Below are 25,794 nucleotides of genomic sequence, written 5' to 3' on the forward strand. Positions count from 1 at the left end.
GCTCCTCCTTGGCCTGTGCTATCTCATCATGCAATTTTGCGATCGCCGCATTAATGCTGATCTTAATCCGCCGGGTTAACCACCGTTGTTAACAGTGATGTTAGCTTATCCAGCAAGTCAGTTAAAACCTGAGCCGGCGGGCGCTCAGGGCCTCCTGCCCTGGCAGCCGTTGCCGCTGCTGACCCGAAAACCAGCTCTGCCGCAGTCGACGAGTGCTGCACAGGCTGTGTACCGACCATGAAGATTGCAACCCGGTTCGGCGGCTCGCAGGAGTCCGGAATAATGTCACCATCGGAACAGCCCCCAAGTCGGCCGTCTTGCAGCTGATACAATGACTCGGTCTCACCGGTGGACGACTCACCATCAGAATAAATGACCGTCTCACCACCAGATGCCGATCTATCCTCAGATTCTGCTCCATGGATAAATCCCATGAAGGTATGATTCATGGCGGGCCGAACCCAGGCGGGTCTCTCACACTGAGCCGTCTCGATGATGTCGGTGCAGATGTCTGGCTCAGGGACCGGTTCGCCGATCTTGCTGATGAAAACGTGAATTCCGCCGAAGGGGACCCGGTACCCGTACTCAATTGAACAAGCCTTGGGGCCCCAACCTGCGTCGTAGATGTAGAGCTTGCCGCGATGACTCTTGGTCATCCGGCCCATGACGTATCCCTTGATCCCCTCGAAGTTGCCCTCTAAGAACTTGAAACCATCGCGCGATAGCCCCACGGTGGGCGCCAACTGTCGTGGAATTGTCACGACAGATGTCCTAGTGTGAGGACTTAGTCATGGAGCCATCGCGATGAGGTTAGCTTAAAGGGGTTAATCGGGACAAAGGACACGGAGAGTTTATACTGGTTCGGCCCCTTGCGGTGAAGGTAAAAGCCTAATCCAGTTGGAGGTGGTATTGCTAGGGTTTCGATGAGCAGGGAGCAAATACGCTTAACCTGGCTCTCAATCTGTTGTTTCTTGTCCTAAGCCGCCGCCGGGTCGTCCCCTTATATACAAGGGTCGACGCCCTACGGCCTACAGAGTCCCAGCCGGCTCATACAACGTATCCGGCTCGGTGACTTTTCTTACATGCCTTACAATACAAGTCTATATACATGGCGGTTTATATCCGTGGGCCTTAAGCCGCCTTCGGGTTTGGGCCCTCTACTAAGCCTATCTATGAACCACTATTGTTACTATGCTCTTGGGCTTCAATGAGATGAACCGCCATAGGGATGACCCGGCCCCTCCTGGGCGGGTCATACCTGATAGTCATATTCCCAACAAGAAACATGGTTTTTTTCCTTTTCGAAGAGGCACGACTGTGACTCTCACAAAAGCAAAACTGTGCCTTCACGAGAAGTAAATTCGTGCCGCTCATGGAAGAAAAAAACACATTTTTACCTTTTCAGAGAGGCACGCTCGCAGAAGCAAATCCATGCCTCCACGAGAAGTAAATTTATGCCTCTCAGAGAAGGAAAAAAACACATTTTTTCTTTTCTGAGAGGTATGACTATGCTTATCGCGGAAGCAAATCCATGTCTCCATGAAAAGTAAATATGTGCCTCTAGCGGAAGCAAATCCGTGCCTCCATGAGAAGTAAATATGTGCCTCTCGTGAAAGGAAAAGGATAAAACACGCTTTCCCCCTTTTCGAGATGCACAACTGTGCCTCTCGCGAAAGCAAATCCATGTCTACATGAGAACTAAATACGTGCCTCTTGCAGAAAAAAAAGAATACATGTTTTTCCCTATTTTCAAGAGACACAACTGTGCCTCTGACGGAAGCAAATTCGTACCTACACGAGAACTAAATCCATGCCACTCGCAGAAGGAAAGAAGCCATGTTTTTCACTTTTCCAAGAGGCACGACTATGCCTCTCGCACAAACAAATCAGTGCCTCCATCCTTACCTCTCGCGGAAGGAAAGAAAGAAAACATATTTTTTCCTTTTCCAAGAGGCACAAAGGAAAAATTACGTTTTTCACATATTTTTTTGACTTTTTGTCCAAAACTTAAGAAAAACCGAAAAGCCAAAAAAACGCTAAAAAGAAACCATCTAAAATCTGAAAACACGTATGGAAAAATAAATAAAATAAAATTCACAGGGAGCACCAGAGTGCAACACGTGGCGTGGCACGCTCCCAGCCTACCCAAAATGACCCTTGCCGGGGCTCCGAAGGAGGACCCACTAACTAGTTGCTCCCACATCTTATTTGAGGCTATGAGCAACTTATATGGGCCAACCGTGGCGCAGCCCTTTAACGTCCCTAATTTTTAAATGTCCTTATTTAAAAAAATGTATTTTGATTAACATGTTTTAAAAATATTTTTTAAAGAAAATGATAAAAAATAATCTTGTACACATATCTAAATGGTCATAAGTGTGAAATAAAATGTTCATCACTTATTCAAAAATGTTTATGTGTACAGAAAAAATATATTCATTAATTGAAAAGTTCATGTGCTTTAAGGAAAATGCTGGTATATTTTTAAAAGTATTTCATACACGTATTGATATATGCTCACATACTTTAGGAAAAATGCTAGAAAAGTTATAGAAAAAACATGAGTAATATTTTTAAATAAAATAGAACAAGGAAATGACATAAAAAGAAAATCAAACCAACAGATGGAGGAAATAAGAGAGAAAACAAGATGAAAAACCAGCAATGGGACAACTCACGATGCGCGTGACCTATACATTTGGTCGACACTTTGATGCTTTGAGCGTCAGATAGAGGCACTTCCATACATCTAGGTGTGTCGGCTGGTGTCTTCCACTCTTGGTGTTAGCAGGGTGCACCTTCTACACGCCTAGTATGAGTTTACTATGATAATTTCAATCTACTCTCTAACACTTAGCGTGAGAAAACCCAGAGCCCTTAACCGAGTCAGGGTCTCCTTGAATAATCTACCGCTAGTACCACATAGAGTCACAGTTAGAGTTTGACTCGACCAAAGGATGGTTTTAAGTGATCAAAGGAGCACAACCGCCGTTGGAATCTGCCCGGTTCCCGTCTCCTTCTTTGCTCCTACCTTGACGATGTGAGATGGCGAGGGGAGCCTCAAGTCCTCGTAGGTGTGTATAAGAGTTCCGGGATGAGTTTTACGGCCCGGAACGACCAATTTTTGGCAATGTGCATAATGCTGTTGGAAATAAATGTTTTCTGGTTATTCCCTGTCGCGGTTATGCTTTACCGGACAACTTCACTAAGCTAGAATCATGTATTATCTGTATTTTGATGTGATCTTGAAGAGTTTAAGTTTGTGTCTTCAAATGATTAATCAGATTTGTGGAGTTTGTTTTAATGTGTCTTGTTGTTTTTTGTTGATTCGATTTTCTGCGGAGTTGAAATCTTCCTCGATGTCATGGGGAATATCTTATGGTTCAGCCCACATTTTTAAGGAATTGTCTTCAGACCAAGTTCATCGGATGGCTCAAAGGCCCCTCTAAAATCTTTATTGGTAACTAGCATATATGCCCGTGCATTGCAACGGGGAGATAATTGTTTTTGCAACAAGCGGCGGAAAATATAATTGATGTGTTCATAAAAAACGATCTCCACGGCGGTGGGCGACAGAGCGAGGACCCGCGGTCTTCCCACAGGTCATGTTTGGCCCGCGAGATCTTAATAGTGGTGGGGCTAGTCAACGCGGCGGCGACCACCCAACTTGTACATTTTTTTTCCTTCGGGTCGACTTCCGTCTCGGAGTTGTGGTTCCGTATTCATTTGGTTGTTGGGCGGCAGGTGACCTTCGAGGCACAGTTACTTCGACCACTTTCTCCTACGACAACGTAACCGGATGGATTACTAATTGCAGCGCATAAATTATGTTTCATTAGCATAATCAGCGCATAACCAGGCGTGAATGTCCCATCATTATCAGGGTTTATTCTCTTCAACTATTTTTGCCCTCATGTGCCCATAAATTTTATTATTAGAGCAAAATCAGCATATTCTCTTTTATTAGCACGTGCCCACAATTTTTCCTCATTATAGCCAACCAGCATATTGTCTTTTATTGGCACGTGCAAGTTATCTCCAACAATAATTTGTGGAGTCCCTCGTTCTGCTCATAATTTTCAAAACAACCTCCTTATTCTCACATAACCTCCTTATTTCCAGACAACTTATGGACATATAAAAACTGGTGTTATTTAGTACAAAATTTCAAGATGAGACTGTTTCTATACTAATTGCAAGCTAGCTGAGTTGGTTTTATCCGTGGACACAACAGGGAAGGTCCATAGTTCAATCCCCTCGCGCCCTCCTTTTTTGCTACTCGTCCGTCCAACAGAAAAAAAGTATGGTAGGTCCAGTTTGACCCATCTGGGGGATAACCGAAAAAATTGGGGAGCTACGTGTGAAATGGACGAAACAAAATCTATAAACATATTTTTTACTTTTCTTAGGGCAGATGTGTGGGACCTACTATATGACGCTAGGTGCGTCAAATAGCATGTGGGACGCACAACAGTTCGCGTCTGGGCCAATAACCTGTATTTGCAAGGCATGAGTTATAATCCAAAAAACGACGTGTGGAACACTGAAATACATGACCTTAAAGACTGGACCACGTGCCGCTAGCCACGACAACAAACACCTATTACTAACCAGTGGCCAACGTGAATATTTAAGAACATAGTGCAACATCGGATATACAATACTTTTTTAAAATATGGATTGCCGAATATTCTTCGAAACATGAACATTTTATTAAATTACAAACAATATTTTTAATATTCCGTTCATTTTGGAAAAAGCATGCTTTTTTTTGAAATAACATTGTTTTTTGAACACAAAAACCTTTTATGAAAATCCAAACATTTTCTTTAATTTGTGACCGGCTTTTGAAAACGGAACATGATTTCAACATTCAGAAAAAAATATGTTCTTAAGCTCAGACATTATTTTGAATTTTTGAACTTTTACTAAAATAAGAAAATATTTCATTTTTCGAATATTTTTAAAATGCATTTTTTTTAAATCACAAACAATTTTGGAATATTTCTTAGTTAGAAAAAAATCGGAGCAAGAAAATGAATTAATGTTCCAAATATTTTTGAAAACGCAAACACAATATTGTAATATAAGAGTTCCGGGATGAGTTTTACGGCCCGGAACGACAAAATTTTGGCAATGTGCGTGATGCTGTTGGAAATAAATGTTTTCTGGTTATTCCCTGTCGCGGTTATGCTTTGCCGGACAACTTCACTAAGCTAGAATCATGTATTATCTGTATTTTGATGTGATCCTGAAGAGTTTAAGTTTGTGTCTTCAAATAATTAATCGGATTTGTGGAGTTTGTTTTAATGTGTCTTGTTGTTTTTTGTTGATTCGATTTTCTGCGGAGTTGAAATCTTCCTCGATATTATAGGGAATATCTTATGGTTCAGCCCACATTTTTAAGGGATTGTCTTCAGACCAAGTTCATCGGATGACTCAAAGGTCCCTCTAAAATCTTTATTGGTAATTGAGCTCGTGCAAGTGTATGAATATCAGCATTGTTGGTTTGGTTTAATCGTTGTTTGTGTATTGAAGTTCAGGTGGAATTTCGTTTTGCAAAAGATGATACATAAAGAGGAAAATGTGTTAGTGATATTTTAATGTAATTATTAGTTTTCCGAGTCACTAGATCCAAAGCATGCTAATAGTTGAATATAAATTTTATATTAATAAGAAATAAAAAAACCAATAGCCAGTGAAAGGTCATTGTGGGGCATGGTAAATGTAAACATTTTCTATGACAGATTCTTCACAAACACATCACAACTTCTGACAACGGAGAGCTGCGGAAATTACCATGTTCGCTTCAAAACATTGGCATCCATGCTCTCAACATATAAATTGCCGCAAAAAACGTTTGTTTTGCAAAACATATTACCCGAAAGGAAACTCCGTCATTTTTTTAAAGTATTCTGCGTGGCATACACGGGGTTTTTATCTTCCAAATCCGCGAATGGTAGGGCACGGAGCCGCCGAGGTGTCGCCGGAGAAGACGAAGTGGGGGCGGATAGGGAGGCGCCAGGGGCTGCTGGCAATGGCGCCCGTCGGGACCGGCGCCGGCGGCTGCGGCTGCGGCTGCGGCTGCTCATGGGTTCTGATCTACGACCAGGTGGTGCCTTCAGGGACGTCGCGCCGTCGGCGGTGGGTGCCCCTGCTCCGCATAGAGGCCGGCGGCGCCAGGGAGGCTGCTGCTACAGGTGAGGAACAGTTGAACATAGATTATCCTCTCCTTCCCCCTCTTTTTTTAAGTCAACGGTTACTGTCAGGTATTGGTGGATTGTTGTTCTCATTTGGGTGGAATATTAATCTCTGTTGCAGTTTGCCGAACTTTAGACCAAACTTAGCATTGTAAGGTTTTTGATTTGCCTAAGCATTTTGCTGATACTATGAGATGGCTAGAGATTTTAAGATTGGTATGTGATAGTAAATGTGGTTGATGGGAACCCCGTCCAGGGAAACTCAGAATCCAATTGATCCCTGCGTCGGCAGGGCGTTATGGTCCTGATCTTTTGGCGCATTCCCTAGCAACTTTTGGCGGCACATTGTCACCTTCCATGATTTGTGTAGCGGGTGGTGGTCATGATAAGGACGGAAATTTTGGAGGCTGCACAATTTGTGTCACCATGCATGATTTGTGTATAATGGGCTGTGGTCCAAGCTAAACATGCTGGAATTGATGGTATTTCTAATGTTGCCAATGTTGCCAACCTGTGACTGCAAGCAAATGTCTTGTTCCGACTTCTGGAAGGCAGAAGCTTGTACTTTCTTGCTTAGTTTCCAGCACTGGATCATTACATTTATGGAGCTTCTGCGAAGTTTCATGTAGGCGTGCCGCGCGTTACCAAGTTTCATTGTCTAATACACTTACAAAGGTTCTGTAAAATCTAATTCATATACTGGAATTGTAAGGTAAATGACGTTGTACATAACTTGATCTTTTTGTCCGCACTTGTCTCTCTTAGGTTGTAACATTTCCATTAGTTAAAACGCTTTCATAGCATATATTCGTCAATTTAACAAACTTAACGAATTCAACCAGGAATAATTTGTGACAGCAATATCTACTGATTTTCGTCCCCTTTATGATTGCTGGAGGTTGAGCTTCAAGGACGGGTTTGCTTCCCATATGTTTCTTAACGCTGATGCTATTTTTAAGCACCATCCTTTTTCTTTAATTTGTAGCATTCACCAGAATTTTTACTATATCCAATTCAAATTGCTAGTGTAAAACATAAAACTGTCACATTGCTCCATAGAACTCTCATTGCTAAACATGATATATATGACAATACTAAACTTTTTGTTGAATAGATTCCAGACTGCACTCTGAGCAGTTTTCACCATCTCATTCATTGTTTTTGGTTGGTCACGTATTCATGTTCTGTAGCTTTGTTCTATCTTCCAAGAGTTACTTTTTATTCAATAATATCCTGTCGCAACGGTGGATCTTGACGTAATCTACAGTGGCTGGTACATGTTGATATCATGAAATTGCTTTCAAGTTTCCGCCTTCCCTTTTCTTTTGAGAAAGAATATTGATGATGCTCTACATTACGAATTTGGAGAAATAAGGTTAAGTAAAGAAAAAAGGGAGAAGAAATGGCCCAAACTTTCTTGCCCAACCTCATCTCTGTGGACTGTTGCTAACACTTTACCTTGTTTGTTCTGTAGCTTATATAAGCCTGGATGAGCATGGAGAGGCCAGAAGGGCCATTAATGCACTGGTCACTGGTCAATCGCAAGAACGATTGTGACACTCTGCCTCATGGATTTAAGTGGAAGCAATCATAGCCATACCAGACGTAGATTATTGCTTGGTTTGTCCTCTCCAAGATGTTTACAGAAATCCCAAGGCTGGCCAACATTCTGACTTGCCAGTGGGCGTTGAGCTGCTTGATGACTGTACCTACTGCTTTGCAGAGGAATGCCAAGTTACTAATGCCATCCAGCTAAATTTTCACATCAATAGGTAAAATATCGAACCTCATCATTTCGTTATAAAATGCAATCTTAGTATCCGCACCTGTGAATTATCTTTCAGAGAGAGCCACATCATATAGCAGAGAAAACGTTAGGTGTATGACAGTATTTACGATACCGAAGCCTTAATATTTTCGCACATTGGATTTCTCATTTTATATTCGCGTTGTGCCGCCATCGGGTGATAAGGGCACTTGAGGAGTGTCAAGTGCATATAACTAGTTGACAACTGGTAGAAACTAGGGTTCTATCCGGTCTAGGGCGTAGCCTGTAAGGGAGGAGGGGGAGGAGATTGCGCGGCGGCCGGCGGCTGGGCGCCGTCCTTGCGGCTGGTGCGACGGCGGCGGACGCAAGAGGCGGCTAGGGTTTAGGTCTCCCGGCTCCCTAAGGGAAGCCGAGCAAATATTGATTGCTTCTTGCTTGATTAGATTGATACATCTCCTCTCCTTATATAGAGAGGTTTACTTGACTCCTAAGCAAACGATCCTAATACGATAAGATAATTGGGCTAAGCCCCTAATAATGATTAAGATACTTGGGCCATAACCCACTTGGCTAAGCCCCTAATATGCTGGTCATAACACTTCTCCCCGCCTGCACAAACAGCTCGTCCTCGAGCTGTAAGGTGGGGAAGCGCTTGCTGAACTCCTCGAGGTGATCAACCAGCGTCAAACACCTTCGTGACAGCTGGGGCGGCAAGGTCGGCGGCGACGACGTCCTCCGGAATGTAGTCTGCAACCTCCAGGTAGAAGAGTCGTGGGCAGGCGTGGCCGGGCGTGTAGGGCTCGTCGCAGTTGAAGCACAACCCTTGGCGGCGACGCTCGAGTAGCTCGACCGAGGTGAGCCGGCGGAACGGGCGCGCCGCGGTCGCGGCGAGGGGTGCCGCGGAAGCCTGAGCAGGCCGACCCTGAGTGGGATCTGGCCAGGGTAGCGACCCAGTGGCCCGGGACGGTGACTCCTGTTGGACGGCCACCACGCGGCGCTCGAACGCGCGGGCGTAGTACATGGCCGTCTGGAGATCCTGGGGTCCCCGAAGCTCCACGTCCACGCGAATGTGATCCGGAAGTCCACCGACAAAGAGGTCGGCCCGCTGTTGCGCCGTCACGCCGGACGCGTGGCATGCCAGGGCCTGGAAACGGTCGGCGAAGTCCTGAATCGTGGAGGTGAAGGGAAGGCGGCCTAGCTCTGCTAGGCGGCTCCCGCGGATCGGGGGCCCAAAACGGAGGCAGAGCTTGCGGAAGCGCTCCCAAGGGGGCATGCTGCCCTCGTCCTGCTCAAGGGCGTAGTACCAGGTCTGTGCCGCGCCACGGAGTTGGTAAGAGGCGAGCCAGGTGCGCTCCGAGGCGAGGGTGCGCTGCCCGCGAAAGAACTGGTCGCACTGGTTGAGCCAGTTGAGGGGGTCCTTCGTGCCGTCATAGGTGGCGAAGTCGATCTTGGCGAACCGCGGCGGTGTCTGGGTCGGAGTGCCGTGTTGAGCTAGCTCGGAGGTGCGGAGCAGCGAGGCGGGTGGCGCCTGGTCGGAGTACTCTGGGTAGGGACCCGCGGAGCCGGATGACCCGCCGAACTGCGGAAACGGGGTCGGCTGCTCTGGAGCCGTGGTGTAGACTGGCGATGGCGAAGACCCAGCCGCCGAAGCTGGTAGTGGCGACGGGGAGGGCGGGAACCGGACTTGGTGTATCGGCAGGCCGGCCGGTGACGGCAGTCCGGAGCTGGGCAGAGGTGGTGCCTGGAGTTGCAGCGGCTGCTGTGGAGAGTGGGCGGACGCGGCGGTAGCCGCGGTGGCAGTAGGGGGCCACTGCGGCCAGAGGGGAGCCGCGGCTGGGGGTGGCTGCAGGTGCAGCAGCGGTGGTGGCAGCCCGCTGTGGTGCCCCGCCTGGAACGGCAGCAACGGTGTCCCGCCAATTGCAGGCGCGCCCTGGGACGGCCACGGCAGCCAGAGCTGGGCTGCGGCTGAGGGCGGCTGTAGGTGCAGCAGCGATGGGGGCCCGCTGGTGTGTCCCGCCTGGAACGGCAGCAGGGGCGTCCTGCTCGGGCCAGACGTGTTCTGGATCGGCCAGTGCAGCGCCGGATGGCTGTAGGTGGGGGGCGCAGCCGGCGGGGTGGCGTGCGGGCCGGCCAGGTACAGGGTGATGCCCTGGACGGCCGTCATGAGGTCCCGCAAGGTGCTGGACATCTCCTCCGGCGTGAAGACGGGGATCGTTGACGGCGGCGCGGAGGTGATTGGGGCCGGCGGTGTTGGGGACCCGGCCGTGGTCATCGGGGCGGTGGTGATGATGGGCAGCGGCGGCGTGGGTGGGGATGACGACATGATCGAACCTGAGTCTCTGGATACCAAATTGGTAGAAACTAGGGTTCTATCCGGTCTAGGGCGTAGCCTGTAAGGGAAGGAGGGAGGAGGGAGGAGGAGATTGCGCGGCGGCCGGCGGCTGGGCGCCGTCCTTGCGGCTGGTGCGACGGCGGCGGACGCAAGAGGCGGCTAGGGTTTACGTCTCCCGGCTCCCTAAGGGAAGCCGAGCAAATATTGATTGCTTCTTGCTTGATTAGATTGATACATCTCCTCTCCTTATATAGAGAGGTTTACTTGACTCCTAAGCAAACGATCCTAATACGATAAGATAATTGGGCTAAGCCCCTAATAATGATTAAGATACTTGGGCCATAACCCACTTGGCTAAGCCCCTAATATGCTGGTCATAACAACAACAGACTTAAACAGCCGTCATAGAGAGTCTAGACAACTGTGACTTGAAGTAGTCAGTGCTAGGTGAAGATGGGTACCTGATAGGGTAGGAATAGGCCTCAAATAGCTTGTCAAAAGGAAAAAAATCCACAACATGATTTTAAGAACTATGATACTTAGCTTAATTCATGGCTAGTTTAAAGAGGAGAAGATGCAATATGATCCCTATAATATGAATGACTTGACTTGACTCTTGAGAATATCTAACATAAATGAAACAATCTACCAAAGACATCCAAACTAACAAAATCAAAGCAATGGCCAGTGCTATGGGATCAGCGGATGTGCTCTTCGATGCCTTTGTCAGTGAAGAATTTCTCCCTTGCACACTCTCGTTCTGTAATTTCCTGAGGTTTTTGTTTACCTGATGAATGGGGGTTATGTTGTGAAAATGTTGAGTTTCATGACTCTTTTTCTTCTTTAAGTTCTCTGTATTGTAAGCTGCTATCCCCAGCCTGAACCTTGTCAGACTGTTTGCTTTCTATAAAGCAGGGCGCCAAGCCTTTTCTCTGTAAAAACTAAGAAACTCAATCTAATCCCCCGCATGAATAGTAAGTACTGCACAAATACCTGGTGCTATAGTACCTTGTGCTTAATAAGAAGAACAAAATCAATTCAGATCGAGCACACTTCAATTTAGAAAATTGGATCACCATCTCCCATTTGGGGATGTGGCTCGAGCTAATATATGCCTTAAACATTGCATCTTATGATAACTTCTTAGTTAAATTTGTGCGCTGCTGCATATGTCCAATCATATGTATTTTCTTGCGGATGACACTACCATCTGTATTTGATTATAGTCTAGTCGACATTGCTGCCTCTGTCTGGCTTGGCCTTTAGTTTCCGTGAAATCTGAAAATTGTAAATTTGAGTTTAGAGTTAGGTCTCACTTTTGTGGAAGACTTTGCTGTAAGGAAAGTCCAATAAGGGAGAGAGCAGAAATATAAGTTGCACGGGAACAACCAGTTTGCTGAAGGCAATAGTACATTACTATCATACAACCATCACTTCTATACAAAGCTAGCCAGGTCATGGACACACACACACACTACACCATCATAATACTGAGATATCTGGCAATAGCTGTCAGAGAGCCAAAATTTTGGGGACGATTCTTATATCTAACTAATCCCCATCATACAGATTGCCTGCAACTCAAGCAGTCATCCCTCTTATTTTCCTTTGCTGCCATTGCCGCTTTCGTCATCATCAACATGGAAGAGCTCCAGGCGGCTGTGGCTTAGGCGGAGTGAGTACATTGCTGTCTTGTACTCGGCCCAGGTGAATGACCGGTACCGGGGTGGTGAGTCGGCTGTGACCATCTCTGGGAGCGCCGAAATTCGTGCATGCAGTGGTGGGGCTGCAAAGTAGATGGTGGACAGCCTTGGCCTGCAGGCACTTGCAATTACTCTGTGCCGGACGCTTACTAACCTCCCATTTGTCAGAGCCTGAAAAGTACAAGGCAGATGAGAAGATAAGACAAAACAAATCATCAAAGAATAGTGATTTGTGCTGTTAGGCTAACTTACACAGCTTCAGATGTGACTTTTTTGGGTGACAACTGGTAAGAGGGTACTTGAGGAAATCCAGTAGTGGGTTTTAAAATAAGCAAAATATCATGTTGGAGTGTCTTGGTAAACTAGTTTTGAACATGAGTGTCCAATCAGACAGTCTTATGTACATGAAAGGATTAAGTGCAGATCATTTTTACATGTTTTCTGTAGTATAAGTAATCTGTTCATATGAGCCGCTGGAAAGAAATTGCTTAACTTCTAAATCGTATGCGAGTATTTATGGTTGGTCCCAGATCAATGCCTTTAACAGTTTGTTTACCTTTCTTTAACAGTTCCTATAAGCATAGTTTTTCTTGTAATTAAAAATATATCTAATGATGTTCCTCTTACTCAGATTAAATGATGTGACTACCTGAAGGAGATCACCAACATTGACGAAATAGGCCGACGAGTCTGCTGGCACCTGAATCCACGTGTCCTTGCCGTTGATGTCCGGCAGAAGCACCTGCAAGCCATCAATGTCGTTTGCTCGGAGCAAGCTAAGTAGCTGTGGGTCGGAGTGCTCACCGAACCCGATCCGGCCACCCGCTGCCGGATTCCCACCGCTACCAGCCTTGGTCCTGGCAACCCCCTTGAGCTTGCATTGGTCATCATGGTCAAGCTTGTGAACGGTGCATGATGGAGGGTAGTGGTTGATCCTCAGGAGGGAGTCACTGTCAGTTTCTGTGATGAGCTTGCTGAAGAGCCTGGGGTCCTCCAGCCCTAGCCCCTCTCCCAACAGGTCCAGGATGTCACATGCAAGCTGCTTCACTGCTTCCACATACTCATTCACAACAGAACTGCAAGAAAGTGGGAGGAGGGGATTTCAACATGTGAGTCAAATCAAACACCTGGTTAAATATTTTTATCAAAAAGAGTGATGTCACAGGATCAGGTGCGCGCATGTGCCATGGCAAGTATACTAGAAAGAAAGAGAAAGATGGAGAAGATTTTGACCGATTGATGCATGAGCACTCAAAAGCTGCATCCCTTGCCTGCCTGCATCCACACACATGCTATATTCGTTTCTTTGTAGTCGAGATGCAGCTGGGGGTGACAAAATTTCCAGTGGGCAAATGGGTTCTTGACAGGATTGGTCATGCCCTTTCCCACTGCTCCACGGAAAGACCCATCGGTGCTGGGATCATATATCACTTCCCTGCCAGTGCCACAACACAAGCTCTCGAACATTTCATTTATGTTACCATAAAAAGGACCCCTTTGCATCTGTGCCTCCTTTCTTTTGCTTGGCTTTATATGGATAGCATGGATATGCTCTTTATGGGTGGCTTGGGGACCATTTTTATTCCCATCAGACCTTTGTACTTCAACTGGGGCCCCCCTCTCCTTTTATTTGATGACAAAAGGAGGTTATTCTGTTTTCCAAGAAAAAAAATATACAGTGTATGTATACACCGGGTACATGCATATACATCATTGTCTATACGAAAAAACTTGATGTACTTTGCTAATTAAGCCCACAGAGCTATCTGGTAGATATGGATGGTTCAACTTTCTTGTACTCCCATTCTATTGCTGCACCAGTTGGTGGTTGGATATTGCCATTAATTGGAGGCCACTGCAGCATATATGTGTCAGATTAGTTGATACACAGATATACACAGTCTGTTGGAGAGGGGCCTGAGAGGGTCCTTCTAGCTAACTACTACCCAAGAGAGTGTTTTATTATCCCTTTCATCTTATTTTGCTCTCAACAAACTCTGATTAGGCCACTTTCTGATATGGGTAGTGAGTGCTACACTCATAGTACTTCATAAATGACCTTTCGTATTCAGCGTATATACGCGCAAACATAGTTAAGAAGATCTTATCTGTTATGTTCAGTCAGTTGTAGCTTAACATCTGTGAGCATTTTCTCCCATCACCAGGGACAAATGTATCTTTCCAAGGCAGAAATTGCTGAGTCAAATTTCTTAGCTAAGATTTAAAATGACCGATTTTCCTGTGTTTTCCTTTTCCAATGTTTGTATAGGGTTAGACAACTCTAGCCTAACTTTCATGAGGAAATCTCTCATGCCCATCCTGCGTAGCTATCAAGTTTGTTGTGTCACATCAATTGTATGCTTTTATTTTGCTTTAGAAACTAGCTATGTTGATCTTAATCGCCGGAACCAACTTATCATTGGCCTGCCTAGCACAGCATCAATTATGCCATTATTGCAAAATAATTATTGTTTCGGAAACTATGTGCTCATGCATTCCCACGATTTAATCGATGGGACCTATCTGAAATGATACATATGTGTGCATATTGATGTTAATTCTGTCATGAACTAAAAACATAAAAATAGAGAAACTAATAGGCATATATGGTAGCACAAAGTATATATAAATTAGTCCCACAATAACATTAGCTACATCTCCCCCGCAAAAAAAAAAACATTAGCTACATCTGTTTGGAGTTAAAATATTATTTTGTATTCATTCAACAACTGTCCACGTGGTGATATATCTTTTCGATTTATACATTAGCTACTTCTCTCACTTTGGCTTGAATTATATTTTTTCTATCTATACATGTAACTTTTTTCGTCCTTGAAAGAATCTGTGCGTAACATGTAGTGCATCACAACACGGCAAAACAAGAAGTAGCTAGGCCCTTTCAAAAAAAGAAGCAGCTAGGCAAAGCTCAGCTTTGCAACACGAGTGTGCATGCATGCATGATTCCAACATTGGCTTCTTTTTTGCCTGTGTGCACAAGACAGCATTGTGCCGAGCAGAAAGTCCTCTGTGCATGCACGCCCTTGCTACTTGTGTACACACAGGCCATGCCCTAGCTAGCCAGTCCTGCCTCACAAATAAATCGGTCCATGCCTGACGCCCACATATATCACCTCTCTAGGCCGGCCCCACATGTCGGTCTGGAATTAACAAAGGTTGACTGTAACCATATCTTCCAAATCTATTAGGGGATAGCTAGCTAGCTAACCTCATAACCAATATGCAAATGGGGCAGGCCCAGGATTATTATTATTATGACAAGCAAACCACATCACATTCACACCAACATCAGCATAGTCATGAGTTGGTTAAGTGGCACTGCTGCTAGCTATATGCAGCCTCTAGCTTTGGATGTTGATCATGTCACATCTGACGCCTCGGGCGCCATCAACGCATGTATAAACGCCCATCTACACATCGGCTTGTCGACGTCTTGAGCTTTGAAACCCTCTGGACCTAATGTGATAATTAATGGCGGTGGAGCGACGCACTTCAGTGGTGTATAGGAAACCGAAAGTGACACTGTCTTTCTCTCTCTCTAACGCCTCGAGCTGATTAGACTGTTATGTAGTAAAACCGTGCTTTTGCCACGAGGCCCTAGTGTCACTGGCAGGTGGGCCTGAATACAGCACTAGTATGTTTCATGTTTGAAGGTTTTGTTAATGCTTGCAGGATTAAGAAACCCTTAGAACGTTAGGCAGATGTATAATGATGCTTCACTGATGTGGTATGTGTGTGCCTTGTGCGTAAGCATGTACTCCTCTGTACACTAATATAAGACGTTTTTGCAGTTACAAGTACAGTACTTATTATATATAGAAAGACATATATACGTATGTATGTGTGTATGTACCTGAAGCGTGAGGGGTCGTTGGTGTCGATGGAGCTGGCCCTGTGCGCGACGGCGGCGGGGTTGGCGTGGAGGAGGAGGTACTCGAGCTCGCCCACGTCGCCGTTGAAGCCGATGCTGCGGCAGCCGTAGCCGAGCGGGCTCGGCGGGCCGGCGCGCTGCTTGTCGTGTGCCGCGAGCGCGAAGAACGCCGAGGTGGCGGCGTCCAGCCGTGCCGCGGGTCCCGCCGGAGGCACGCCGTGGTTGACGGCACGGAAGAAGCCTTGCTCCGTGCACGCACGCGCCACCTGCCGCGACAGCGCGCCGCGGCCGCGGGGTGCGGACATGTCAACCGTCGGTATGGCGCCGCCGCCGGGGCACGGCGGTGGAAGCAGCATGGTCGCCGTCTCTTGCCGCGCCGACGTCGTGGAAGGCACCACCATCGCGTTGGCTCAGCGGACGGTCGCTTCACGTGCGTATGCAATGCGTCGAATTGTGGAGAGAGAGAGAGAGAGAGAGTATGCGCCGTATGCGCCCGCGCGTGTGTGTGGGAGTGTTTTTTTAGAGAGAGAGAGGGAGTGTGTGTGCTGGGTGATGGACACTATGATCGAGCTGGGAGTTGTGTCATTTGTGTGTAGGGGGGGTCTTCCAACTCGAGGGGAGAGTGGCACCCGTATATATGGACATGAAGAGAGAGAGAGAGAGAGAGAGAGAGAGAGAGAGAGAGTCACTGCTAGACTGGTGAGTTGTTGACACCCCGTGATCTTTCGATTTAGTGTAACGTAGTACCCGTTCTCTTTTTGTGGGGGTCATGAGCTTAATTGTCTATGCTTACCTCAATGACATCGCCCTCCCTTCCCCTCTGTTTCTCTCTCTAATTTGTAGGCCCTTAAATTCTCTTGGTTGCAGAAATGGGTTGTGTTTATGGGTGAAGAAAGAAGACCATTTACGATTAATATGAATGAATACTAGTCGGGTCGATCAATCGTCCTGTGACAGCCACGTCGCTCCCATGAGGGGCGACTCGGGCGGAAGACTAGAGCAGCCCCCCCCCCTCCCCGCCCGCCTTCGAAGGACGCCTCCGGTCAAAGGCCGAGAGGCTGACGGCGGTGGGGGTCCCATCCGCCTCGCGTGGCGGGATCTCCGCCGGAGCTTCATGGTGGCCCTGGACGGCGCGACTCGTCCAGAGGAGATGGACGTCGGGGTGGTGGCCTCGGACTTCTTCGGCGACTTCGGTTGTCGGCTGTCGCTGTGGCTGTGAGGGCGGCACAGCGACTGGTTCGGGGGGCTCGGTGCGGCTCACCTCCTTATATCCGCATGATGCGGGTGGTGGCGGCGGTGCCCACTGAGATCTCCGGCTTACTATTGGGAACCGGCAGGCGGCGACGTGGGGGGATGCCAGATCTGCCTAATAAAGGAGGCGGTCCTGGTGCTTTCCTCGTGTCATGGCAACGATCTGCGTGATCTGTCCTCCTCGATCCAGTGGCCGATGTGTTCCGGAACTATTGCCGAAGGTCTTCACGGATTGGCGCGGATATCCAGATCGGACAGAACCCGGTTGTGCGCGCCCATATCAGCCTACGCGGCTTCATGAAGGCGCGACGCGAAGCTCCGCAGTTTGTTGATACTATGGGACATTGCCGGCATCTCGATTTTCATGCTGTAGACAACAATGGAGAAGGTCATGGTGGCTAAGATTGGAGGTCCAGTAATGGCGAAGGGGGCGTTCGAGGCGATGGAGGCTTTGCTTCATAGGCTGGTGCTCGGATTTGGCTTGCGGAATTTTTCCCTTCCACTCTGGACACGGTACCTATGAGTTTGGTGTTTGATAACTTTCAGGAGCAGCAACAACAAGTGGGGGCGGTAGCACCGGAGGATTTCATTTTTGGTGGTTCTCCTCAAGTGCCGAGTCATGACTTTGAGAGTGAAAACCTAAGGTTTTATTTTTCATTGGTTGTGCCTGGCGACGGCCTTGCTGAATGTATTCTTTTGATAGCTTTGACTTCTCTAGGGTGAAAACCTAAGATTTTCGATCGGGCGACGACGACGCTTGTGCACTGTTCCCTTCTTAGAGGCGACGCTTTTGGGAAACTTTTTTGCATTCCAAGTGTTGTCTTTGGTGGTGGTTTGTGTGCTGCTGCTGAGAGGAGTTGATCACTATGGCGTGGCCTTTGTTTTTTCCTTTCTTTTTTGTTTTCTTATCAGGCTGTGTGCATCTTGGATGTCTTTTGTGACATTTTGTTGGTGCAGAGGCTAGGTGTAATTAGTATCTTCGCGGTATTAATATATTTCCTTTGTCAAAAAAAGAATAATAGTCATAAACTGAAATTTCATATGAGGATTTTGTATGGCGCTCCTCTCTCCTTCCTCCCATCCACCCCAGCCCTACCCATCGCCGCCGGCCACCATGTAGTTGCTAGAACCCAACCACCTCCTTGATCTATTTTTTTGATAAAGAGTGGCTTTTATTGATTCATAATGTTGCATCAAGATAATAAAAATATCAAGAGCACATACTAACTTTTACACTATTAGAATGCACACAATCAGCACTAACACACAAAAAAACTTTGAATGTCCCGTCAAAGCAAGCATACATAAACAACCATTAACATCAACCAACACTGATAACAGCACCCGAACAGTGGAAAACAAACCAACATGTGGTTGGATGGTTAGGAGGATAGTGATATTCCTAGCCCACCAGAGTTCAAGTTCTAAGACTTGACATTGGTCCTCGCATTTTCCTGGATGTATTTCAGGTCTTCTGGCGATGTGCGTTTAGTGGGAGGAGACGATCTCATCGACTACGAAAGCGTTTGTGACGACTTCGTCAATCTCAAGATGATGTGCCGCCTCAGTCTCTCGGAGGTGCTCGTAGGGGCAGGGTGTGCGTGCGTGCATTCATAGGGGTGAGTGTATGTGCATATGTATGAGCGTATGTGTCTGTACTATGTAAAAAGGAACAACAGTGAGAAAATTGCTTCAGCAACAACGCCTCCAAGAATGGAAAATTGCGCAAGCGCCACCATCACCAGATCCTACACGATCTTAGGTTTTCACTCCGAAGAAGATGCCCTAGCAAACTCTAGGCACTACAAATCAACTTTTTTTATAAGCCACTTTTGTTACGTCAAACCAATTTTTGTCAGCAAAAATGTGTTACTGGCGGTTTTCAACCTTCACGCGGTCCGCCACTGAAGCGATGTCACAAGAAATAAAATGCCGATGGTACCACTTTTTCTAAAGGAGTCTCCAACACTGACCCTCAAACCACTCGCATACACCCGCATCCCTAAAAGTTTAGTCTTTTCCACACCCCTTCTGGTCCTTCGAAGAACGAGAGCATGAACATAGGTAGCTTCGCGAGAGCCTAATTAACAAGAACCAATTGTCCACCATAAGACATCAGTTTACCTTTTGAGCAATTGAGCTTCTTTTCAAACTTGTCCTCTATACAATTGAGCTTCTTTTGAAACTTGTCCTCTATACAATTGAGCTTCTTTTCAAACTTTTCATCTATACACTTTCACTCATTATTGGTAAGTTTAGATAGTGAATCGGTATCTCGAGATAAGTAAAAGGGAACTTAACGACCTGACAACCAAAGAGTTGTTTATAATGGCTTTCCTCTTCTTTGGTACGTTCAAAGGAAAATAATTCGCTTTTGTGGAAGTTTATTTTAAGTTTGGACAGTTTCTCAAAACGATAAAGGACAAGTTTCATATCAACTGCATTGCTCATATCATGCTCTATTAAACTGATAGTGTCGTTCGCATATTGTAGAATGGATACCCCCATCAACCTGACCATTCTCCTTTGCTCTTGTGATGATGATTGCTAACATATTGACAACAATGATAAAAAGGATTGGAGATAAAGGATCCTCCTCCCACAATCCTTTCATGGTCTGGAAATAGTGCTCAATATCATTGTTGACTCTCACCCCCACACTGCTACCCTGAACAAAGCACTGGATGTTGGGGAATGTAGTAATTTAAAAAAAATCCTACCCACACGCAAGATCATGGTGATGCATAGCAACGAGAGAGAAGAGTGTTGTCTACGTACCCTCGTAGACCGTAAGCGGAAGCGTTATGACAACGCGGTTGATTTAGTCGTACGTCTTCACGATCGACCGATCCCAACACCAAAGGTACGACACCTCCATGATTTGCACACGTTCGGCTCGGTGACGTCCCGCGAACTCATGATCCAGTAGAGCTTCGAGGGAGAGCTTCGTCAGCACGACAGCGTGATGACGGTGATGATGTTCTTATCGGAACAAGGCTTCGCCTAAGCACCGCTACGATATGGCCGAGGAGGATTATGGTGGAGGGGGCACCGCACACGGCTTGGAACAATCAACTTGTGTATTCTAGGGTGCCCCTGCCCCCGTATATAAAGGAGCAAGGGGGGAGGCCGGCCGGCCCTAGTGGAGCCCAAGGAGAGGAGGAATCCTCCTCCTAGTAGGAGTAGGATTCATCCTTTCCTAGTCCTACTAGGAAGGAGGAAGGGGGAAGGAAAGAGAGGGAGAGGGAGAGGGAAAGAGGGGCCGCGCCCCCTCCCCTAATCCTATTTGGACTCCCCTTTGGGGGGGCACCTCCTGGGCTGCTTCCCTCTCTGTCCCCTAAGGCCCACTAAGGCCCAATACTTCCACGGGGGGGGGGGGGGGGGGGGGGGGGGGGTTCCGGTAACCCCTCCGGCACTCCGGTTTTCTCCGAAATCACCCAGAACACTTCCGGTGTCCGAATATAGCGGTCCAATATATCAATCTTTATGTCTCGACCATTTTGAGACTCCTCGTCATGTCCGTGATCATATCCGGGACTCCGAACTACCTTCGGTACATCAAAACACATAAACTCATAATACCGATCGTCATCGAACGTTAAGCGTGCGGACCCTACGGGTTCGAGAACTATGTAGACATGACCGAGACTCATCTCCGGTCAATAACCAATAGCGGAACCTGTATGCTCATATTGGTTCCTACATATTCTACGAAGATCTTTATCGGTCAAACCGCATAACAACATACGTTGTTCCCTTTGTCATCGGTATGTTACTTGCCCGAGATTCGATCATCGGTATCTCAATACCTAGTTCAATCTCGTTACCGGCAAGTCTCTTTACTCGTTCTGTAATGCTACATCTCGTAACTAACTCATTAGCTACATTGCTTGCAAGGCTTATTGTGATGTACATTACCGAGAGGGCCCAGAGATACCTCTCCGACAATCGGAGTGACAAATCCTAATCTTGATCCATGCCAACTCAACAAACACCATCGGAGACACCTGTAGAGCACATTTATAATCACCCAGTAACGTTGTGACGTTTGGTAGCACACAAAGTGTTCCTCCGGCATTCGGGAGTTGCATGATCTCATAGTCATAGGAACATGTATAGTTATGGAGAAAGCAATAGCAACAAACTAAACAATCATCGTGCTAAGATAATGGATGGGTCAAGTTAATCACATCATTCTCTAATGATGTGATCCCGTTAATCAAATGACAACTCATGTCTATGGTTAGCAAACATAACCATCATTGATTCAACGAGTTAGTCAAGTAGAGGCAAACTAGTGACACTCTGTTTTTCTATGTATTCACACATGTACTAAGTTTTCGATTAATACAATTCTAGCATGAATAATAAACATTTATCATGATATAAGGAAATATAAATAACAACTTTATTATTGCCTATAGGGCATATTTCCTTCAGTCTCCCACTTGCACTAGAGTCAATAGTCTAGATTACACTGTAATGATTCTAACACCCATGGAGTCTTGGTGCTGATCATGTTTTGCTCGTGAGAGAGGCTTAGTCAACGGGTCTGCAACATTCAGATCCGTATGTATCTTGCAAATCTCTATGTCTCCCTCTTTAACTTGATCGCGGATGGAATTGAAGTGTCTCTTGATGTGCTTGGTTCTCTTGTGAAATCTGGATTCTTTTGCCAAGGCAATTGCACCAGTATTGTCATAAAAGATTTTCATTGGAACGACGCACTAGGTATCACACCTAGATCGGATATGAACTCCTTTATCCAGACTCCTTCATTTGCTGCTTCTGAAGCAGCTATGTATTCCGCTTCACACGTAGATCCCGTCACGATGCTCTGCTTGGAACTGCACTAACTGACAACTCCACCATTTAATAAAAACACGTATCCGATTTGTGACTTAGAGTCATCCGGATCAGTGTCAAAGCTTGCATCGATGTAACCGTTTACGAAGAGCTCTTTGTCACCTCCATATACGAGAAACATATCCTTAGTCCTTTTCAGGTATTTCAGGATGTTCTTGACCGCTGTCCAGTGATCCACTCCTGGATTACTTTGGTACCTCCCTGCTAAACTTATAGCAAGGCACACATCAGGTCTGGTACACAGCATTGCATACATGATAGAGCCTATGGCTGAAGCATAGGGAACACCTTTCATTTTCTTTCTATCTTCTGCAGTGGTCAGGCATTGAGTCCGACTCAACTTCACACCTTGTAATACAGGCAAGAACCCTTTCTTTGCCTGATCCATTTTGAACTTCTTCCAAACTTTATCAAGGTATGTGCTTTGTGAAAGTCCAATCAAGCGTCTTGATCTATCTAGATCTTGATGCCCAATATATAAGCAGCTGCACCGAGGTCTTTCATTGAAAAATTATTATTCAAGTATCCTTTTATGCTATATAGAAATTCAGTAACATTTCCGATCAAAAATATGTCATCTACATATAATATCAGAAATGCTACATAGCTCCCACTCACTTTCTTGTAAATACATGCTTCTCTAAAAGTCTATACAAAACCATATGCTTTGATCACACTATCAAAGCATATATTCCAACTCCAAGAGGCTTGCACCAGTCCATAAATGGATTGCTGGAGCTTGCACACTTTGTTAGCACCTTTTGGATCAACAAAACCTTCTGGTTGCATCATATACAACTCTTCTTTAAGGTATCCATTAAGGAATGCAGTTTTGACATCCATTTGCCAAATTTCATAATCATAAAATGCGGCAATTGCTAACATGATTCAGACGAACTTAAGTATCGCTACGGGTGAGAAGGTCTCATCGTAGTCAACACCTTGAACTTGTCGAAAACCTTTTGCAACAAGTCGAGCTTTGTAGACAGTAACATTACCGCCACCGTCAGTCTTCTTCTTGAAGATCCATTTATTCTCTATGGCCTGCCGATCATCGGGCAAGTCAACCAAAGTCCACACTTTGTTCTCATACATGGATCCCATCTCGGATTTCATGGCCTCGAGCCATTTTGCGGAATCTGGGCTCATCATTGCTTCCTCATAGTTCTTAGGTTCGTCATGGTCAAGTAACATGACTTCCAGAACAAGATTACCGTACCACTCTGGTGCGGATCTTACTTTGGTTGACCTACGAGGTTCGGTAGTAACTTGATCAGAAGTTTCATGATCATCATCATTAGCTTCCTCACTTACTGGTGTAGGAATCACTGGAACTGATTTCAGTGATGAACTACTTTCCAATAAGGGAGAAGGTACAATTACCTCGTCAAGTTCTACTTTCCTCCCACTCACTTCTTTCGAGAGAAACTCCTTCTCTAGAAAGGATCCATTCTTAGCAACGAATATCTTGCCTTCGGATCTGTGATAGAAGGTGTACCCAACGGTCTCCTTTGGGTATCCTATGAAGATACATTTCTCCTATTTGGGTTCGAGCTTATCAGGTTGAAGCTTCTGCACATAAGTATTGCATCCCCAAACTTTAAGAAACGACAACTTGAGTTTCTTGCCAAACCACAGTTCATAAGGTGTCGTCTCAATGGATTTAGATGGTGCCCTATTTAACGTGAATGCAGTTGTCTCTAAAGCATAACCCCAAAAGGATAGCGGTAAATTAGTGAAAGACATCATAGATCGTACCATATCTAGCAAAGTACGATTACGACATTCGGACACACCATTACGCTGTGGTGTTCCAGGTGGCGTGAGTTGCAAAACTATTCTGCATTGTTTCAAATGAAGTCCAAACTCATAACTCAAATATTCACCTCCACGATCAGATCGTAGAAACTTGATTTTCTTGTTACAATGACTTTCCACTTAACTCTGAAATTCTTTGAACTTTTCAAATATTTCAGACTTATGTTTCATTAAGTAGATATACCCATATTTGCTCAAATCATCTGTGAAGGTGAGAAAATAACGATATCCGCCGCGAGCTTTAATGTTCATTGCACCACATACATCAGTATGTATGATTTCCAATAACTCTGTTGCTCGCTCCATTGTTCCAGAGAACGGAGTTTTAGTCATTTTGCCCATGAGGCATGGTTCGCAAGTACCAAGTGATTCCAGAAGTCCATCAGAATGGAGTTTCTTCATGCGCTTTACACCAATATGACCTAAATGGCAGTGCCACAAATAAGTTGCACTATCATTATCAACTCTGCATCTTTTGGCTTCAACATTATGAATATGTGTATCACTACTATCGAGATTCATCAAAAATAGACCACTCTTCGAGGGTGCATGACCATAAAAGATATTACTCATATAAATAGAACAACCATTATTCTCTGATTTAAATGAATAACCGTCTCGCATCAAACAAGATCCAGATATAATGTTCATGCTCAACGCCGGCACCAAATAACAATTATTTAGGTCTAAAGCTAATTCCGAAGGTAGATGTAGAGGTAGCATGCCGACGGCGATCACATCGACTTTGGAACCATTTCCCACGCGCATCGTCACCTCGTCCTTAGCCAATCTTCGCTTAATCCGTAACCTTTGTTTCGAGTTGCAAATGTTAGCAACTGAACCAGTATCAAATACCCAGGCACTACTGCGAGTATTAGTAAGGTACACATCAATAACATGTATATCAAATATACCTTTCACTTTGCCATCTTTCTTCTCCGCCAAATACTTGGGGCAGTTCCGCTTCCAGTGACCAGTTTCTTTGCAGTAGAAGTACTCAGTCTCAGGCTTAGGTCCAAACTTGGGTTTCTTCACTTGAGCAACAACTGGCTTGCTATTCTTCTTGAAGTTCCCCTTCTTCCCTTTACCATTTTTCTTAAAACTGGTGGTCTTGTTGACCATCAACACTTGATGCTCTTTCTTGATTTCTACCTCCGCAGCCTTTAGCATTGCGAAGAGCTCAGGAATCGTCTTATCCATCCCTTGCATATTATAGTTCATCACGAAGCTCTTGTAGCTTGGTGGTAGTGATCGAAGAACTCTGTCAATGACACTATCATCAGGAAGATTAACTCCTAGTTGAGTCAAGTGGTTGTGGTACCCAGACATTCTGAGTATATGTTCACTGACAGAACTATTCTCCTCCATCTTGCAGCTGTAGAACTTATTGGAGACTTCATATCTCTCAATCTGGGCATTTGCTTGAAATATTAACTTCAACTCCTAGAACATCTCATATGCTCCATGAAGTTCAAAACGTCGTTGAAGTCCCGGTTCTAAGCCGTAAAGCATGGCACACTGAACTATCGAGTAGTCATCAGCTTTGCTCTGCCAGGTGTTCACAACATCTGGCGTTGCTCCTGCAGCGGGTTTGTCACCTAGCGGTGCTTCTAGAACGTAATTCTTCTGTGCAGCAATGAGGATAATCCTCAAGTTACGGACCCATTCCGTGTAGTTGCTACCATCATCTTTCAACTTAGCTTTCTCTAGAAACGCATTAAAATTCAACGGAACAACATCACGGGCCATCTATTTACAACAACATAGACATGCAAAATACTATCAGGTACTAAGTTCATGATAAATTAAAGTTCAATTAATCAAATTACTTAAGACTCCCACTTAGATAAACATCTCTCTAATCATCTAAGTGATCACGTGATCCATATCAACTAAACCATGTCCGATTATCACGTGAGATGGAGTAGTTTTCAATGGTGAACATCACTATGTTGATCATATCTACT

General features: G+C 45.6%; 2 protein-coding genes across 3 annotated transcripts; one reads left to right on the forward strand and one right to left on the reverse strand.

The window, feature by feature from the left end:
• Positions 1 to 5,842: 5,842 nt before the first annotated feature.
• On the forward strand, positions 5,843 to 12,771 carry LOC125550963. Of its 2 annotated transcripts, XM_048714108.1 has the most exons (3): positions 5,850 to 6,200; positions 7,675 to 7,972; positions 12,635 to 12,771. In XM_048714108.1, exons 1-2 carry the CDS (start codon positions 5,957 to 5,959, stop codon positions 7,755 to 7,757), a joined length of 327 nt encoding a protein of 108 aa, XP_048570065.1. In that variant the 5' UTR covers positions 5,850 to 5,956; the 3' UTR covers positions 7,758 to 7,972; positions 12,635 to 12,771. The 2 variants fall into 2 exon arrangements, with proteins under 2 accessions (XP_048570070.1, XP_048570065.1); XM_048714113.1 differs by lacking the exons at positions 7,675 to 7,972; positions 12,635 to 12,771 and adding an exon at positions 7,043 to 7,660 and having other exon boundaries at positions 5,843 to 6,200.
• LOC125550956 (gibberellin 2-beta-dioxygenase 1) lies at positions 11,453 to 16,521 on the reverse strand. Its single transcript, XM_048714099.1, has 3 exons — positions 15,875 to 16,521; positions 12,653 to 13,079; positions 11,453 to 12,174 (listed from the first exon to the last, which is right to left on the reverse strand). The coding sequence occupies exons 1-3, from the start codon at positions 16,291 to 16,293 to the stop codon at positions 11,899 to 11,901; spliced, it is 1,122 nt and encodes a 373-aa protein (XP_048570056.1). The 5' UTR covers positions 16,294 to 16,521; the 3' UTR covers positions 11,453 to 11,898.
• Positions 16,522 to 25,794: the final 9,273 nt, after the last annotated feature.

The sequence above is a fragment of the Triticum urartu genome, chromosome 1 (genome assembly GCF_003073215.2).
Source record: "Triticum urartu cultivar G1812 chromosome 1, Tu2.1, whole genome shotgun sequence".
NCBI classification, from domain to species: Eukaryota; Viridiplantae; Streptophyta; class Magnoliopsida; order Poales; family Poaceae; genus Triticum; species Triticum urartu.

Coding starts and splice junctions, on each gene's coding strand:
- LOC125550963 (XM_048714108.1), top strand. CDS start 5,957: ATGGTAGGGCACGGAGCCGCCGAGGTGTCGCCGGAGAAGACGAAGTGG. Junction 6,201..7,674: donor CAGGGAGGCTGCTGCTACAG/GTGAGGAACAGT, acceptor TTTGTTCTGTAG/CTTATATAAGCCTGGATGAG.
- LOC125550956 (XM_048714099.1), bottom strand. CDS start 16,293: ATGGTGGTGCCTTCCACGACGTCGGCGCGGCAAGAGACGGCGACCATG. Junction 13,080..15,874: donor AACGACCCCTCACGCTTCAG/GTACATACACAC, acceptor ACTTTCTTGCAG/TTCTGTTGTGAATGAGTATG. Junction 12,175..12,652: donor ATGTTGGTGATCTCCTTCAG/GTAGTCACATCA, acceptor TGTACTTTTCAG/GCTCTGACAAATGGGAGGTT.